The sequence below is a fragment of the Neofelis nebulosa genome, chromosome 3 (assembly GCF_028018385.1).
Source record: "Neofelis nebulosa isolate mNeoNeb1 chromosome 3, mNeoNeb1.pri, whole genome shotgun sequence".
NCBI classification, from domain to species: Eukaryota; Metazoa; Chordata; class Mammalia; order Carnivora; family Felidae; genus Neofelis; species Neofelis nebulosa.
In genome coordinates this window covers 154779523-154795140 of record NC_080784.1, presented here as the reverse complement: position 1 = coordinate 154795140, position 15618 = coordinate 154779523, and the positions used below count along the sequence as shown (strand labels likewise).

General features: G+C 33.2%; 1 protein-coding gene across 2 annotated transcripts in view; it reads right to left on the bottom strand.

Annotated features, from left to right (window-relative positions):
• The window catches only part of TECRL (trans-2,3-enoyl-CoA reductase like), a 137697-nt gene that overhangs the window by 72202 nt on the left and 49877 nt on the right, over positions 1-15618 (bottom strand). For both annotated transcript variants that reach the window (XM_058722420.1, XM_058722418.1), the window contains exon 3: positions 4106-4150. In XM_058722420.1, the coding sequence (XP_058578403.1) occupies positions 4106-4150 (45 nt within the window). The remainder of the gene's footprint in view (positions 1-4105; positions 4151-15618) is intronic.

The following is a 15618-nucleotide window of genomic DNA, read 5'->3' as shown; positions in this document are numbered from 1 at the left end:
CACTCCAGGCTTTCAAAGTAATAAGAGAAACATACAGCAAAGATTACTTGGAGTTTCTCATGAAATAGGAAGAAAATAAAGAGAACCGATGTCTTAGAAGACATGTAAAGGAAATGTTCCCTTCTTAATAATAAACACTAGATAAGTCTGGCATGTGTGTACTGAAAGATATGTACAAAGATATTCTTATTAGAATTATTTATAATTGCAAAACAATTGTAAAGACTTAAATGTTCATAAATGAGATAATGGTAAATATAATTTATTTTATTCAAAGATATACAGAAAATACACTAGAGCTAGATTAATCTCATAAGTATAATGCAATTATTATTGCCATTGTTGTTGTTTTGTTTATATTATTCTTTATGCTAATCTATTTGTGATTTATATTATCCTCAGTCATGAAAAAGTGTTATTTCATTCTCTTTTTTGCAAGACACATTGAATGTTAGTTTATGACTATTTTAGATTATTTCCAGAATCCAATACATTGATTTGTAATAACAGGTATCTTAAAGTAAGATAAAATATACAATTGATATATACTAATTTTGAATATTGTATTTGATAAATCCAATATGAATATAATAGGCTATCATTCCCTTGATCAGGTTGTGTTATGTGGCTTCATAAGAGAGATTATTCAAGTGAGTCTGAGTTAATCATGTATTATTTAAATCTGCATGAATAGATAAGAGAAAGGAATTCAGGTTCAAAGTACTAGAGTACTAGGAATAAAGTACTAGAAAGATTTCTGGAATGAAGATGGAGAGGGCCACATGGCAAGAATGCAAATAGTCTCTAGGAACTGAAATGGCCTATAGGATGTGACAACTAGCCAGGAAATAGGAACCTATGTCATACAACCACAAAACAACGTGAATTCTTCAAACAAGAATGAAGATGGAAATAGAATTTTCTAGAAGTCTTGAGATGAGAATTCAACTCAACCAATACCTTGATCAGCTTTGTGATATTCTGACCAGAGAAGCCAGCCATACTGTATCTTCAAGCTAATAAATGAGTGTTAATTTTAATTTGTTACACAGCAGTAGGAAGTTAATGCGACATAGATCAAGGTAAAGACTGATATAGAAATGCTCAATAATATCTTGATAATCATGTATGACAAGAAATGTTAATTGGAACAAAAGAATATGATAGCCTTGTAACACCAAAAAAAAAAAAATGCTGAAAACATCTTTACAACATACATCTATGTATTGTCACCTTTGAGGAGGGGGTTCATTTCTATTCCTGTATCACTTGATGACTTCAAGGAACAGAGCATTGGAATATTTTTTATTATTTTTATTTTTTATTGGCATATTTTAAAAATGTTGTCCCATCAATATGACATTTGAATAGAAGGAATTGAGAAAATCCAGGAATATCATTAATAATGCCACTCAGACTCAGTAATCCAGGAACTTTGCCTCTGGCCTTCTATGTCTATGTATGTTTTCCAAAGGGAGAGGAATATGTAGGGCCAAGAAAATATGCCTAAAACAGGAGCTGATGCTGTCTGTATCATGCTTCAGCATATATCATGCTTCAGCCACTTAAGGCCCCTGAATTTCCTGCCCAAATTAATTTAAACAAATCATCTTTCTTGGGCATTTCTTCCCAAAGTGGACCAGAATCTAGGGTATGTACCTAGGGGTTTTTCAAAGCTGTTGTATAAAGGGTGTGAATGATTGGAGCCAGCAATGGGAAGGACAGTGCTAACTCTTCACCTCTCTATTGTAGAAATCCAATAATTTTAAGACTTGGAAATTTAACTCTGTGCTTCCAGAACATTATTAAATATATTAATCAAGGTAGGAAGAGAGAACACATTTTAGTTACCAATTTGTATGACAGATTTATTACAGAAATCGGAGCTCTTTACCATTCCCATATCTGCACCATTTGCAATATGAGTTTTAGTATCTCTTATTAAGACTTGGTGTCCATTTCCCCACTTCCTTGAATATAGGTTAGCCTAGTCACTCACTTTACCTAACAGAATGTAGGGCAAAGATCATGTGACACTTCCAAGCCTGGGCCTAAACAGTCCTTGAGTACTTGTATTCATTTGTTTGTACCCCTGATTCCACCATGAGAACAAGCTCACGATATTCCACTGAAGCCTGAGAAACCACATAGAGTAGAGAGGATTTGATTGGCTGAAGTTATGACCAACCTAGACCAGACAGTCACCAAGAACCTACCAGCTGACGGCAGCTGATTGAGTGAACCTACACAAGTAAGGCCAAGTCCAGCTCAGCTCAGCACAATCCCCAAGCTAAATAAATATTTGCTCTTTTGCTCACAAAAAGCAATGTTTATTATTTTCTTTAGTTTTTGTGGTGTCTTTTGTGTGATGAAACTGTAAAAGACTAAATTTACATGATGTCATTGCTCACAGTACAAGTATTCTGACAAATATATTCTAGCAGGAAATATAGGTAAATATTGAGGACCTGCTTTGTTTCAGTGTTAAGTTTTATTTCCTTAATATTAATAGCTATAACATCAATCAGCTATAACTGATTGATAAAGCATCTACCATATGCCAACCATTATAGTGCTTTATAAACATAATCTTATTCAACACTTATAAAACAAAAACCAAACCATGAGTTTGGTTCTTTATTAGCTCCCCTTTACAAAAGAAAAGATCCTATAGATAGTTAAGTAAAAGGTTTAAAATTCTGCATTACTTCAAACAACTTCTTTCTACCATATCTTGCTTAGCCTGCTAAATTAATTGACTCTTTTTTTCAAATATGACATCATACTTTTATTCAAGGACACTTAATGGCTATATTTCATTTAGATTATACCCTGTAAATGTATGTGAGGAGAAATCAAGTAAATACATGCGAGGAGGAAGTAAAAAGTCATATTCACCAGGAAGGTTGAACTAACAGAAATTCCAGTTCCTTATAGTGTTCTTCAAACTGAGTTATATTTTACACTGATGACTGTGGCATTCTAGAGTCATCATTATATACTAGTCAAGTTCAGAAAACAATATCACTATATAATTTTATATTACTTAGCATCTATGTGTTGAACTACATTTATATGCTCGGCATATATTAGGCTCTGCAGAGGCAAAAATAAACAAGATAATGAGTCTTCTCTTTTAGACTCTAGGAATTTGTCTTGGACATTTGAGCTTGGAAGAATTTGGGACCATCAGGAAAGTGTGACTTCCAAGAATACCATGTATTCCTATGTTTTCAGCATAGAGGTTTCAAAGAAAGGTGTAATGTCTAAGAAACAATGAAAGCAAACACGACAGCTTAGATCCAAAGAAATCATCATTTGTCCTTGAGTAATGGTAATATGAGAGAAAAGATGGCCTGAATATTAGCAAAAGTACAAGGAAGAAAAAAAGAAGGTCGTTCATTACAGTGTAAAATAATTAGAGATTGAAATTCCTTAATAGATGTGTATTGTAGATTTACTATAATTGACTTCAAGTAAGTATTTTCTAAAACTTATAACAGCTCTTCTTGAACAAGTCCAAATTTAAGATCAAGTCGATGTAATGTTAATTACAATGATTCTTAAGAGAGATAACTTTTAAGTGTATCTATTTATAAATTTTCTGAATGGAAAATAGGATTTGACAGTTTGAGAAACTTGAGGCTTAATACTGGATATAATATTTTCCCTAAAATTAATTCATTTCTGCTCCTCATTACCTCATTTATTTTGCTTTAAGTAGAAAATAAGAGAAAGAAAGAAAGAAAAAGAAAAAAAGAAAGAGAGAAAAAGAAATTGCTGACCACTATCCCTGAGAACCTATTAGGAGGTAGTAGGATGAGAGAAAAAAAGCAGTAAAACTTTTAGAGATAGAAAGATGTTAGTTCAGATCCTGCATCCAATGCATGTTGACAGTGAATATGTGAAAATTATCTTCTTGAGACTAAAATTCCTCATCCATAAAAATGGAGCACTAGCTTATTGGGAGAATCAATTGATATAATTGATTTACGGCACTTATTACAATGCCTGTTATTTAGTAAGTGATAAATAAATATTAGCTATTGATCAGAGAAAAGGGATTCCAAATTAAATAAATAGATCAATGAAATTTGATTCTTACCTCGTTCTAGCTGCAGGCCAACTCTAGAAGGGTACCACTTCGGACCTGTTCAATGAAAAATAATAGCATTTACTTGTCAACACAAGTGTCAACACAGTTTAAAATCCAATAGTTTCTTTGGATAAATACTTAGAGTGCAATCGCTGGGTCATAGGGTAGTTCTATTTCTAACTTTTTTGAGGAAACTTCATATCGTTCTCCAGAGTGGCTGCATCAGTTTGCATTCCCACCAACAGTGCAAGGAGGGTTCCCATTTCTCCACATCTTCAGCAACACCTGTTGTTTCTTGTGTTGTTAATTTTAGCCATTCTGAGTGGTGTGCAGTGATATCTCATTGTGGTTTTGATTTGCATTTCTCTGATGATGAGTGATGTTGAGCATCTTTTCAAATGTCTGTTAGCCATCTCGATGTCTTCTTTGGAAAAATGTCTATTCATGTCTTCTGACCATTTTTCATTTGGATTATTCATCTTTGGGTGTTGAGTTTGATAAATTCTTTACATATTTTGAATACAAATCCTTTATCAGATATGTTATTTGCAAATATCTTCTCCCATTCCACTGGTTTCCTTTTAGTTTTGTTGATTGTTTCCTTCCCTGTGCAATTTTTTTATCTTGATGAAGTCCCAATAGTTCATTATTGCTTTTGTTTCTTTTGACTCAGGAGACATATCCAGAAAGAAGTTGCTACAGCTAATGTCAAAGAGGTTACTGGCCATGTTCTTCACAGATTTTCACGGTTTCAGGTATCACATTTACATCTTTAACTCTATGATCCAGCAATTGCATCACTAGGTATTTACCCAAAGTATACAAGAGTACTAATTCAAAGGGATGCATGGATATGTTATATATAACAACATTGTCTACTATAGTCAGATTATGGAAACAGCCCAAGTGTCCATCAACTGATGAATGGGTAAAGAAGTAGTATATACATACAATGGAATATTACTCAACCATAAAGAGAATGAAATATTTCCATTTGCAGCAATGTGGATGGAGCTAAAGAGTATCATGCTAAGTAAAATAAGTCAGTCAGAGAAAGGCAAATACCATATAACTTCACTCCTATGTAGAATTTAACAAACAAAACAATCATAAGCTAAAATAAAGGGAGGCAAAGCAAGCAACAGACTTGTTAACTATAAATAACAAACTGATGGTTGCCAGGGAGGAGGCAGGGTAGAGTGATGAGTTAAATAGATGATGAGGATTAAGGAGTGTACTTGTAGTGATGAGTACCAGCTGTTGTATGGAAGTGTTGAATCACTAAATTGTACATGTCAGTCTAATATTACACCGTATGCTAACTAAATGGAATTTAAATGGAGTTTTTAAAAATGAATAATGCAACTAAAAATGGGCAGAAGACATGAATAGGCATCACCCCCTCCCCTAATAAATCTAAGAGTTTCTATTGAACAGCAGATTCAATCTTAGGAAGTGCATAAAGAAGTTATCCAGTGTCATAAATGGAGATAGTAGTTACTCTTGCAGTGTGCTGATGAGCAGTAGTGGATAGTTCTGGAAGAAAGCATGATGTGAGCCTTATGGGTGATAATTTTCTGTTTTTCAATTTAAGAACTGGCTACGTAGATGTGTTCAATTTGTTGACCTGTACCAAGGTATATGACATAGAATTTATGCACTTTTAAGTAAGTTATTCTTCAACAAAACGCTTCAGCATCTTCATTTGACACTAAAGAACTTTGATCTCATTAATTTTTTAACATTTTTTTAAAAATTTATTCATTTTTGAGAGTGAGAGAGACAGAGCATGAGCAGGGGATAGGCAGAGAGAGAGAGGGAGACATAGAATCCGAAGCAAGCTCTGAGCTGTCAACACAGGGCCTGACGTGGGGCTCCAACTCACAGACTGCAAGATCATGACCTGAGCTAAAGTTGGACGCTTAACCAACTGAGCCACCCAGGAACCCCAAATTAAATTTTTAAAAAAATATTGGCACCTGAAAGTGGGTTATTTTCTTTATCAAGAGTAAAGCACACAATTGGAATAATATGTGTTATTGACTTTTAATAATTATGGGCCTATTGATCATAACAGAACATCACTTTAATTTAGTATCTTCTCCTACTACTGTTAGGAATAAATACATAGTTTACTAAAGAATTCTACCTGGATAAAGAAATCAAAACATACTTACTATACACAGCCACAATGGAAAAATTGGCTCATAATTACCAGAATATAATTATTTTCTCTTAAAATGAATTCTGTTATTATTTTAAAGTTTGTATTGAAAATTTAATTCTTAACTTTAATATCCAATGTTAAGCAAATTAACTTGATTTATAATAAATTAACAGAAGAATATTGACAAAGGAACATTCCACATTGCTCTTTTGTTTTCAAAACATTACTCTTAAAGGTGGCAGTAAGAGTGGTGATAATGTGACATAACTAGACTATTGCAATAAATTCTATCTAAATTTACTGTAAAAGACAATTTATACATGTACATTATCTTGGACAAATAATTCATACGTCAAAAATTATAATCGCAAGTTTAAAATTATTTAGAATTATATTTAAACCAAACTTAGTAATAGCAAGGCAAATAAGCAGACACAAAATTTAACTTTCGCATTTGATTTTTTTAAATTAGAAAATATGCAGATAAAGACACTTTCTTTTTTTGTATTTACTAATACAATTATTATTTACATAGGCACTTGTTCTGGAATGTGTATTAACATTGTTTGCTGAAAAATCTTTTAAAATATTTACTTTTATTACTGTTAGTGAAAATCTGCTGTCAAAGAAGATATGATGCAAATGCATACAGCGGAGGCTTCTATAAGTTTAAATGAGTTTCCAATATGGGTATTGGAGAAAATACAAAGCTAATGGGAATCCATTTATATTGAACATTAGTCATCGAGCACCTATGATGGGTGAACATAAGCTGTCAATTTCTGTCCATTTTAATAATATTCACACGAAACACTGCTTTTGATAGTTATTTCATGATGCCTCCTATGTTGGAAATGCAAAATTATCATTTGAAGCCCATAGATATGTCTATGATCTAGATGAGTGAATAATGGTTGAATCCACAAAGATTCATCAGAGAAGTTAGAAGCTCTAAACCCTTTCAGGGAAATCCATATCCTCCCAAGTCTCTCAGCATGGATAAACTATAAAACTACTTATGAAATAAACTTGGCATTTATAGGTTATAACCTTTGAACATTGTGTCCTAGTGAAAAAGTTATTAACTGTCTATATAAGTCTTTAGATTAGTTTCAGACACCTTTTCAAAGAGCAAAGCATACATTTGCTGAAATGTTCTGTGCTTATTGTGGTGAGGTGGAATAGGTTCGAAGAATGGCAGAAAAAGACAGTTTATAAACATAAATTATAAAGAACATATGTTGCATAAGGACTTTTAGCATGAGTGAATAGTCTAAAATATTATTTGTAATGTATTAGTGCATTGAAGATAGACAACTGGCATAGACAACTGGCATAGAGATGAATTACAACAACATAAGAGATCTAATGCATCTGTGTGTCTAAAGTTGTCAAGATATATAACTTGATTTGCGTAACTTTTTTCGTATTTTAGCCATGACTTACAGTTCTTTCCTTGATAATTGAAAGTGTTTATATCACTAATGGATTAACATTCTAAATGAGTAATATATATAATTTGATATATATGTAGCTCAGTATGTAATTCAAATATACTTATTTTAATATACTTATTAAATATACTTATTTTAATAAAGTAGTGTTTTCCAAACTGCTGGTTGTGACCCATTAGTAAATTGGAAAAAAGGAATCAGTATTATTCTTAGCATTACAAAAAGAAATAGAATAGAATAGAATAGAATAGAATAGAATAGAATAGAATAGAATAAGTAGAGATGGATCATCATGACACTGAATAAAATACATTGGAATAAACTCTAAATAGGTTAAGTATTACTTCATGAACTTTCATTCAATATTTTAAATTTTGTAAATACATTGTATTTTTATAAGACCAATAAGCATTTCACATTCTGATTCATAGTCAAAAAGTTTTGAAATCCAAGAATCTAAAAGATTTCAATTTCCTAAATTAATTTCTATTTGTATATAGCATTCACATAGAAAAACTAGTGATTGAATTAAATCCCATAAGATTAAACAGATTCAAAGTATTTGATTATTTTACTTCTTCAAAAATATTTTTAATTTGCATTATTAAGAAGAACAATAATACAAATTATATAGGATATATATCACATAAAATGTCATCAGCCATATTCACTCAAGTAGTATGTGCCTGATGCCTGCCTTTGCTTTCTTATAATGTAAGACTGTGTTACTTGCCGTCATTTTTATTATGATTTAAATTCCTCTTATTGGATGTTGTTCAACAGTATAAAAATGCTCCACTTGTATTTTTAGAGGTACAATTTTATTTTATTTTATTTTTTTAAAGATTCCTTTTTTTTTTAAGTTTATTTATTTATTTTGAGAGAGAGCAAGTGAGAGCAAGCTAGGGGCAGAGGAAGAGAGGGAGAGGAGAGACTCCCAAGCAGACTCCATGCTGTCAGCCCAGAGCCCAATGTGGGACTCATACTTATGAACCTCAAGATCATGACCTGACCCAAAACCAAGAGTCAGACACTTACCTGACTGAGCCACTCAGGTGCGTCTAGAGGTACAATTTTAAAAATTGGTAATAGAGGGGCGCCTGGGTGGCGCAGTCGGTTAAGCGTCCGACTTCAGCCAGGTCACGATCTCGCGGTCCGTGAGTTCGAGCCCCGCGTCAGGCTCTGGGCTGATGGCTCGGAGCCTGGAGCCTGTTTCCGATTCTGTGTCTCCCTCTCTCTCTGCCCCTCCCCCGTTCATGCTCTGTCTCTCTCTGTCCCAAAAATAAATAAATAAATAAAATTAAAAAAAAAATTGGTAATTGATAAGTGAAATGTTTGCTTCTTGACTTGCTAGTAGAATCCACTCTATCTTTGTATATATGAAAATATAGAGCCAATTAATAGGTCATACAGACTAAAGCATACATCAAGTTATTAGCATGGTATAGTTTGAAAGATGTGAAAAATTATTATTCTGCCCCTCCCCCGTTCATGCTCTGTCTCTCTCTGTCCCAAAAATAAATAAATAAATAAAATTAAAAAAAAAATTGGTAATTGATAAGTGAAATGTTTGCTTCTTGACTTGCTAGTAGAATCCACTCTATCTTTGTATATATGAAAATATAGAGCCAATTAATAGGTCATACAGACTAAAGCATACATCAAGTTATTAGCATGGTATAGTTTGAAAGATGTGAAAAATTATTATTGATAGTTGTTGATTACAGATGGTATTAAATATTTAACTGAAATCTAAGTTTATATTATTGCTGAAAGAAGAGAAATTTAGAAGAAAAATGGGAGAATTTTTCAGAAATACTAAGTATCCTTCATGACCTAGAACACTTATGTCCTCACTTATGACCCTAGGTAAAACCTCAGCCTTACTCCTACTCTTTTCTTGATTTCACCAGTCTCACTAGGAAGAAGTTCTGAGAACAGTTTAGAATTAAGGAAATTTAATTCAAGTAATGAAACCTCCATAGTAGACCATAGAGACTTCTGGGAATGGAGAAAATGGTGATCAATTTTTGTTGTTTACATCCTGGTTTCTTTGTGGTTGGTGTTGTGAGATGGTACAAAGAATAAATAGAAGCAGAATATAATACTGAGAAGTATGCTATTCAGAGCTGGCTTTGTTCAAGAGTTTAGTGCAAGAAAGATATAGGTCTACAAGTTTCTACTTGGCTCAGTTTAATTCCTCAAGATTCCAAAACTGGATGTAGACAGTAATAAGCAAATTTGACAAGCTGGTTCACTGTGACCTGCCACTAGATACATATGTGGTGATCAATGCCAATCTTGGAGATGACAGTTCCAGAGAGTTAGAAGAAAAGAAGGTTTATTTTCAAATAATTGATATATGCAAGTTATTATAAAATAGATTCTAAGTAGTCTGAAAAATAATGAAACCTGTCAACAAAACCTTTAGGTAATAAGCCTCAAGAAAATGTAACATTATTTTTTTAAGTAATCTCTATGATCAGGGTAGCACTTGAATTCACAACGCCAAGATGAAGAGTCACATCCTGTACCAATTGATCCAGCCAGGTGCTCTAAGACAACATAGCATTATAAATTAAAGTGAATCAACTGTTCTTTGTAGTAACCCATTTGAAAGAAAGAGTAAATTGTATGTGTATATGATTATACTATATAATACACTATGCAATATATGTATATATGTTTGTATAATTTATAGTTGTTTATATAAATAGAAGCTCATTTGACAAATATGAATAAACTTTATAGAAATCAAATTTATCAGAGGCACCAGGGTGCCTCAATTGGTTGATCAGACTTTTGATTTAGGCTTAGGTCATGATCTCACAATTTGTGGGATTGAGCCCTGCATCGGGCTCTGCACAGATAAGAGTGGAGCCTGCTTGGGATTCTCTTTCTCCCTCTCTCTCTGCCCCTCCCCGACTTGTGCATGTGCTTTCTCTCTCTCTTTCTCTCTCTCTCTCTCTCTCTCTCTCTCTCTCTCTCTCTCTCAAAATAAATAAGTAAACTTTAAAAAGAAAGAAATCAAATTTATCACCAACTCATTCTTGGTAATAAAAAATTATGGAATGATAGTATAGCCAATTAGACCAGGGAGAAGAGAGAATTAGTCATTTGGAATATGGACCAGAGGAAATTACTCAGAAAGTAAAAATATGAAAGGATTAATTAAATGTGAAAAGCAGATTAAAAGAATAGGGGCTATGGGGCACCTCAGGGGCTCAGTCGGTTAAGCATCCTACTTTGGCTCAGGTCATGATCTTGTGGTTTGTGAGTTCAAGCCCTGCATCATGCTCTGTGCTGACAGGTTGGAGCCTGGAGCCTGCTTCAGATTCTGTGTCCCCTCTCTCTCTGCCTCTCCCCCACTTACACTCTGTCTCTCTCTCCCTCAAAATAAATGAAGATTAAAAAAGAAAAAAAAGAATAGGGGCGAAAATTGGACAATATATTAGAGATACGCAAGCATAAGCAAAAAATTTTAATAATTATAATGGTAAACTATATATTCTTTCTTATTCATCCTATTGAGGACAACTAGAAAAGTATGGCAAATATTTTATCAAAATCTCCACAGAGTAATTAAGAAAATGAATAATTATGAAGCCAATCTCCAGCAGGAAGAGAAGCTCAGAAAACTGAGTACAACAACTGGAGCCACATTCCCCAAAGGATATCTGCTTGTACTAGAAGAGGTGAACAGGAATTCCCACAGACTCACAAGTTTAAGGGGACAAAAAAGCAGACTTTATGCTCAATTGAAAAGTAGAAACCCTGGTAAAAGCCCAATATCTCAATTAGTATTGTAAAATAAGGGCAAATCAGAAATAAACCAGTTCCTATAGGAAATGAAGCTGAATTTTGAATCATCTCAATCCCTTTTGCATTCAAGTGATCTGTAATCTCCAAGGTCCAGCTCTCTTACCCAAGGAAGTAAAAAATAAATCATCTATGGAGGCAGATAATTTCATTCAGAGTCTTCTATTTTCTTTACATATTTTCATATTTTTCCATATTTCATGTGGCAATTAAACTGACAGCAGACTTCTAAATAGCAACAACAAAAGGTATTGGACAAATAGGTTTTAAATGGAGTATCTTGTAAAGATAACATAAAATAAGGAGTATTACAGTAAGAAATCCTATACTCTATAGACCCTTTCTGTCTTTTGGTAGATAAACATCTAAAGGATCAACTTCCATAAAAATAAATAAGTACCAAGACTAAGAGATAAGATAAACTAAATGATATTCAGTACAGGAACTGACATATATATGGATAATTCTATAAAAAATATCATAATATCTATATAACTCATTTATATAAAATATAGATAATAGTCATAATAGTGTATATGTATATGCAGAAACAAAATACTGTATAACAATAATTACAAAATGAAAAGCATTCTTTGGACTAGAGCATTCTAAATACCTTAGATTATTTCAGAAGAATGTAGGAATATTGATCAATCTCAAATTTTGATAAAAGGATTTTTTTTAACTTTGAACAGTTTATTAGTAAAATTTCCTATTTCTATTAAGCCAAACTTTCTCTTAATAACTTCCACATATATTAGTTGATCTGGTATCCAAAGTATACAACTTTTTCTTTTCCTGTCAGGCAAAAGATGTGTTCTGATTACAAAGTTCTCATATGTACAAAATAAAATTAAAGTACAGGACGTGTCAACCAAGTAATGGAATCCTAAATAGGAAACATGATGTCATGACAGAATGTCCTGTACACTTTGCTTACCACTTTGTTCATAATGTTTTATTATTTAGTACTGCCATAGTCTTTCCAAACAATACAATCCTATAAGCAAGCCTGAACAACAGGGCAGACACATGAATTCTGCTTCCTTTTTTATAAGAAATAAGCATCAAGTATATTATACAAATCTCTGATGTACCAAAATATTGGCTGCTGATTTAATATTGTTGGTTGAGTTGTTCTATTTGTTAGAAATGATCCATTCAGTACAGTACTTCACTAAAACTAAATGGGCCATTCTCTTCCTTGTAAACCATTTCTTTGTAGTCTTATAAATGCCACCTACATAATTAAGTGATCACGTTAAAACAGAATCAAGGAAGCCTGTAAGATACGAAATGTGGAATAACGTTTATATATCTGAAAAATAAAAGAACCATTTCCTATCTCACCCCAACAACGACAAAATGTTTTAACAGTAAAACTGGCACCAACCAATGCATATAATTTTGCTGACCTTGAAAAGAAAATGCATCTGCTAAAGAATTTGCTATTACAAAGTGCTCAAATAAGAAAGACAGAGTGCTATCACACTGTATAATCAGCAATCACAAAGCAAGGCTCCTTCAGGAAAACAGACATGGTTCTAAAAATGGAAAATTTAAAAGCTGCATAAAAAATATTCAGAATTATAAAATAAAAGAGAGCATGAAAGCAAGAGGCATAAAGTAACAAGCCAATTTCATAGTAAATGCAAGGCATAAAGCAAGAATAATGTGAGGCACGGAGAACATGCAGAGTATAACCTGACTGATTCGTTATCTTCACTGGCTTAAATTTATAGCCAGTTTGTTCAGCAAATTACCCACTAAACTTCTAAGAAACTACTAGCATTGATCATCATGCCTATATTCCCATTTACATTGGACACCATCAGCTGCCAAGTCTCCCAGTATATCCACCAGCACAATGACACTTCTCCCAATTTTGCTTTGCACAACCACTAATCAGACCTGATTGTCCACTTCTCCATGCCTTCTAATACTCCCCCAATGTACTTTAAGGCACTCCTACTCTGTCAACAGCAAAGCCTTCTAAATGATCAATCACTCAAAAAAGTCCCTCTAACTTCTTACTTTAATAGAAAAGTTCTCTGCATATCTTTCAACTAGTATTTATTATTGACATTAAACTTATCCAATTTTGGGCATGAAAATGTATAAGGAATCCTCCTTGCTTTAAATGCTGTTTCCAAAACATTTTTCTCCATTCTCCTTGTGGATTTCATATATTCAGACTTTACTACCTAATTTTATTTCTTCTTGTTGCCATCTATGATGGACTGGTCTTTCCACTTAAAACACTCATGGAGAACACACTATCCACCATTACTTATTTATTATTGTTGGTGATTTAAATATAACTTTGAAATGTTCTTTGATTCTTCAAATATTTTCCAACAATTACCATATTATTATTATTATTTCTCCCACATGTCCATTCCTCTCTAGGCTCAATCCTAGGGTCAAATAACACACTAATGAAAAATCTACTACTTTGCACTACTCTCCCTCTCTCTCACTACCTGGCAAACACTAAACCCTGAATTATTCAATTGTTGGTGTCTAAATCGGAGTTTCTGGATGATTCCTGTACAGAGAGAATCTTCCTGTTGCTGTCCAATGGAGCAGATCCCAGTATTATTTTCCAGTTACTTTTTTTCATTACCCTGTTTTTGTCTTCCTATCTAAAATTATTTATGCACTCTTAAAGATGTTTCTACCTCCATAAGAACAGACAGATGCAATCATTTTTATTACCATTGTATATGCGTTAATTAGAAGACTGCCAGGCACAGAGGAGTTTTATAGGATTTGAATAAACATATGGCCTCTTATTGAAGAAGAATTAGTAGAAGTTATATATGCATATTCAATCAAATGTGAAATTAGTTACTATATAATAAATCATTTTTCCTACATAAAAAGTCAGTATTCCTTTTCTAGTTAACTGCAAAGTAGATAGTCACTGTCTGGACTTAACTCTTGGTGCGAAAATCTACTGGCTATCTTATTTATCCTAGGCAAGTTAACTCTGTGAATTTTATTTTTCTCATCTGTTAAGCAAAAATATTTAAAGAAATAGAAATATAACGAAAGTATCTAATAGGGATGTTGTGAGTGTTAAATGAGATGTTTGCGAAGTACCAGAAACTATTAAAAACTACCTTAAAATGTTTTACTAACTTTAATTTTTTTTTGGAGGGAGGGAGAGAGAGAGAGAGAGAGAGAGAGAGAGAGAGAGAGAATGAATGTTAAGTAGTCTCCATGCCCAGCACAGAGTCTGATGCAGGTCTCAAACTCATGACATTGAGATCATGACCTGAGCCAAAATCAAGAGTCAAACACAACTGAGCCACCCAGGCACCCCCACAATATGTTAACTTTAATTTTAACATTTTAAATATTTATTTTTGAGAGAGAGACAGAGAGAAAGTGTGAGCAGGAGTGGGGAAGAAAGAGGGAGACACATAGTCCAAAGCAGGCTGCAGGTCCCGAGCTGTCAGCACAGAGCCCCACATGCGGCTGGAACCCATGAACCATGAGATCATGACCTGAGCCGAAGTTGGCCCCTCAAAGGACTGAGCCACCCAGGTGCCCTTTGTTAACTTTAATTGTAAAAGAAAACAACATAAAACCTTGTAGTCGTTTGTACAGATAAAAGATTTTCGCTAACAAATGATATTTGCATTGTTGGAATACATTTTCTGTAAAATCATACCCTGAAAATAACAGGTATGAAGAGTAGTTAGGACCAGAGTATTAAAACCTGTACAACTCTGTATTGTGTTTACTAAGAGATACCAGTAATGATCATAATAAAAATACCAGTACAGCTGAAAAGGTGTTTAAAAAAATAATAAATAATGGGAAAATGAGACTTTACCTTGTTTTAATAAAGTAAAAGAAAAGTTGATGGAATTGTATGTAAGAAATATTTGAAAGAGCTGAATAATAAGGTGGAAAAAGACAATAGACACTTTCAAGGCAGAGCACATGGGCAAATTGAGTCAGGTAAGAAAAAGATATTGTGATATTGTGTCTATTTGTCTGTAATGTAATGTGTTCATGTTGTTTTCTGCATTAAACTGCTATTGGTGGTTGGTTCAAAATGATACTATGCT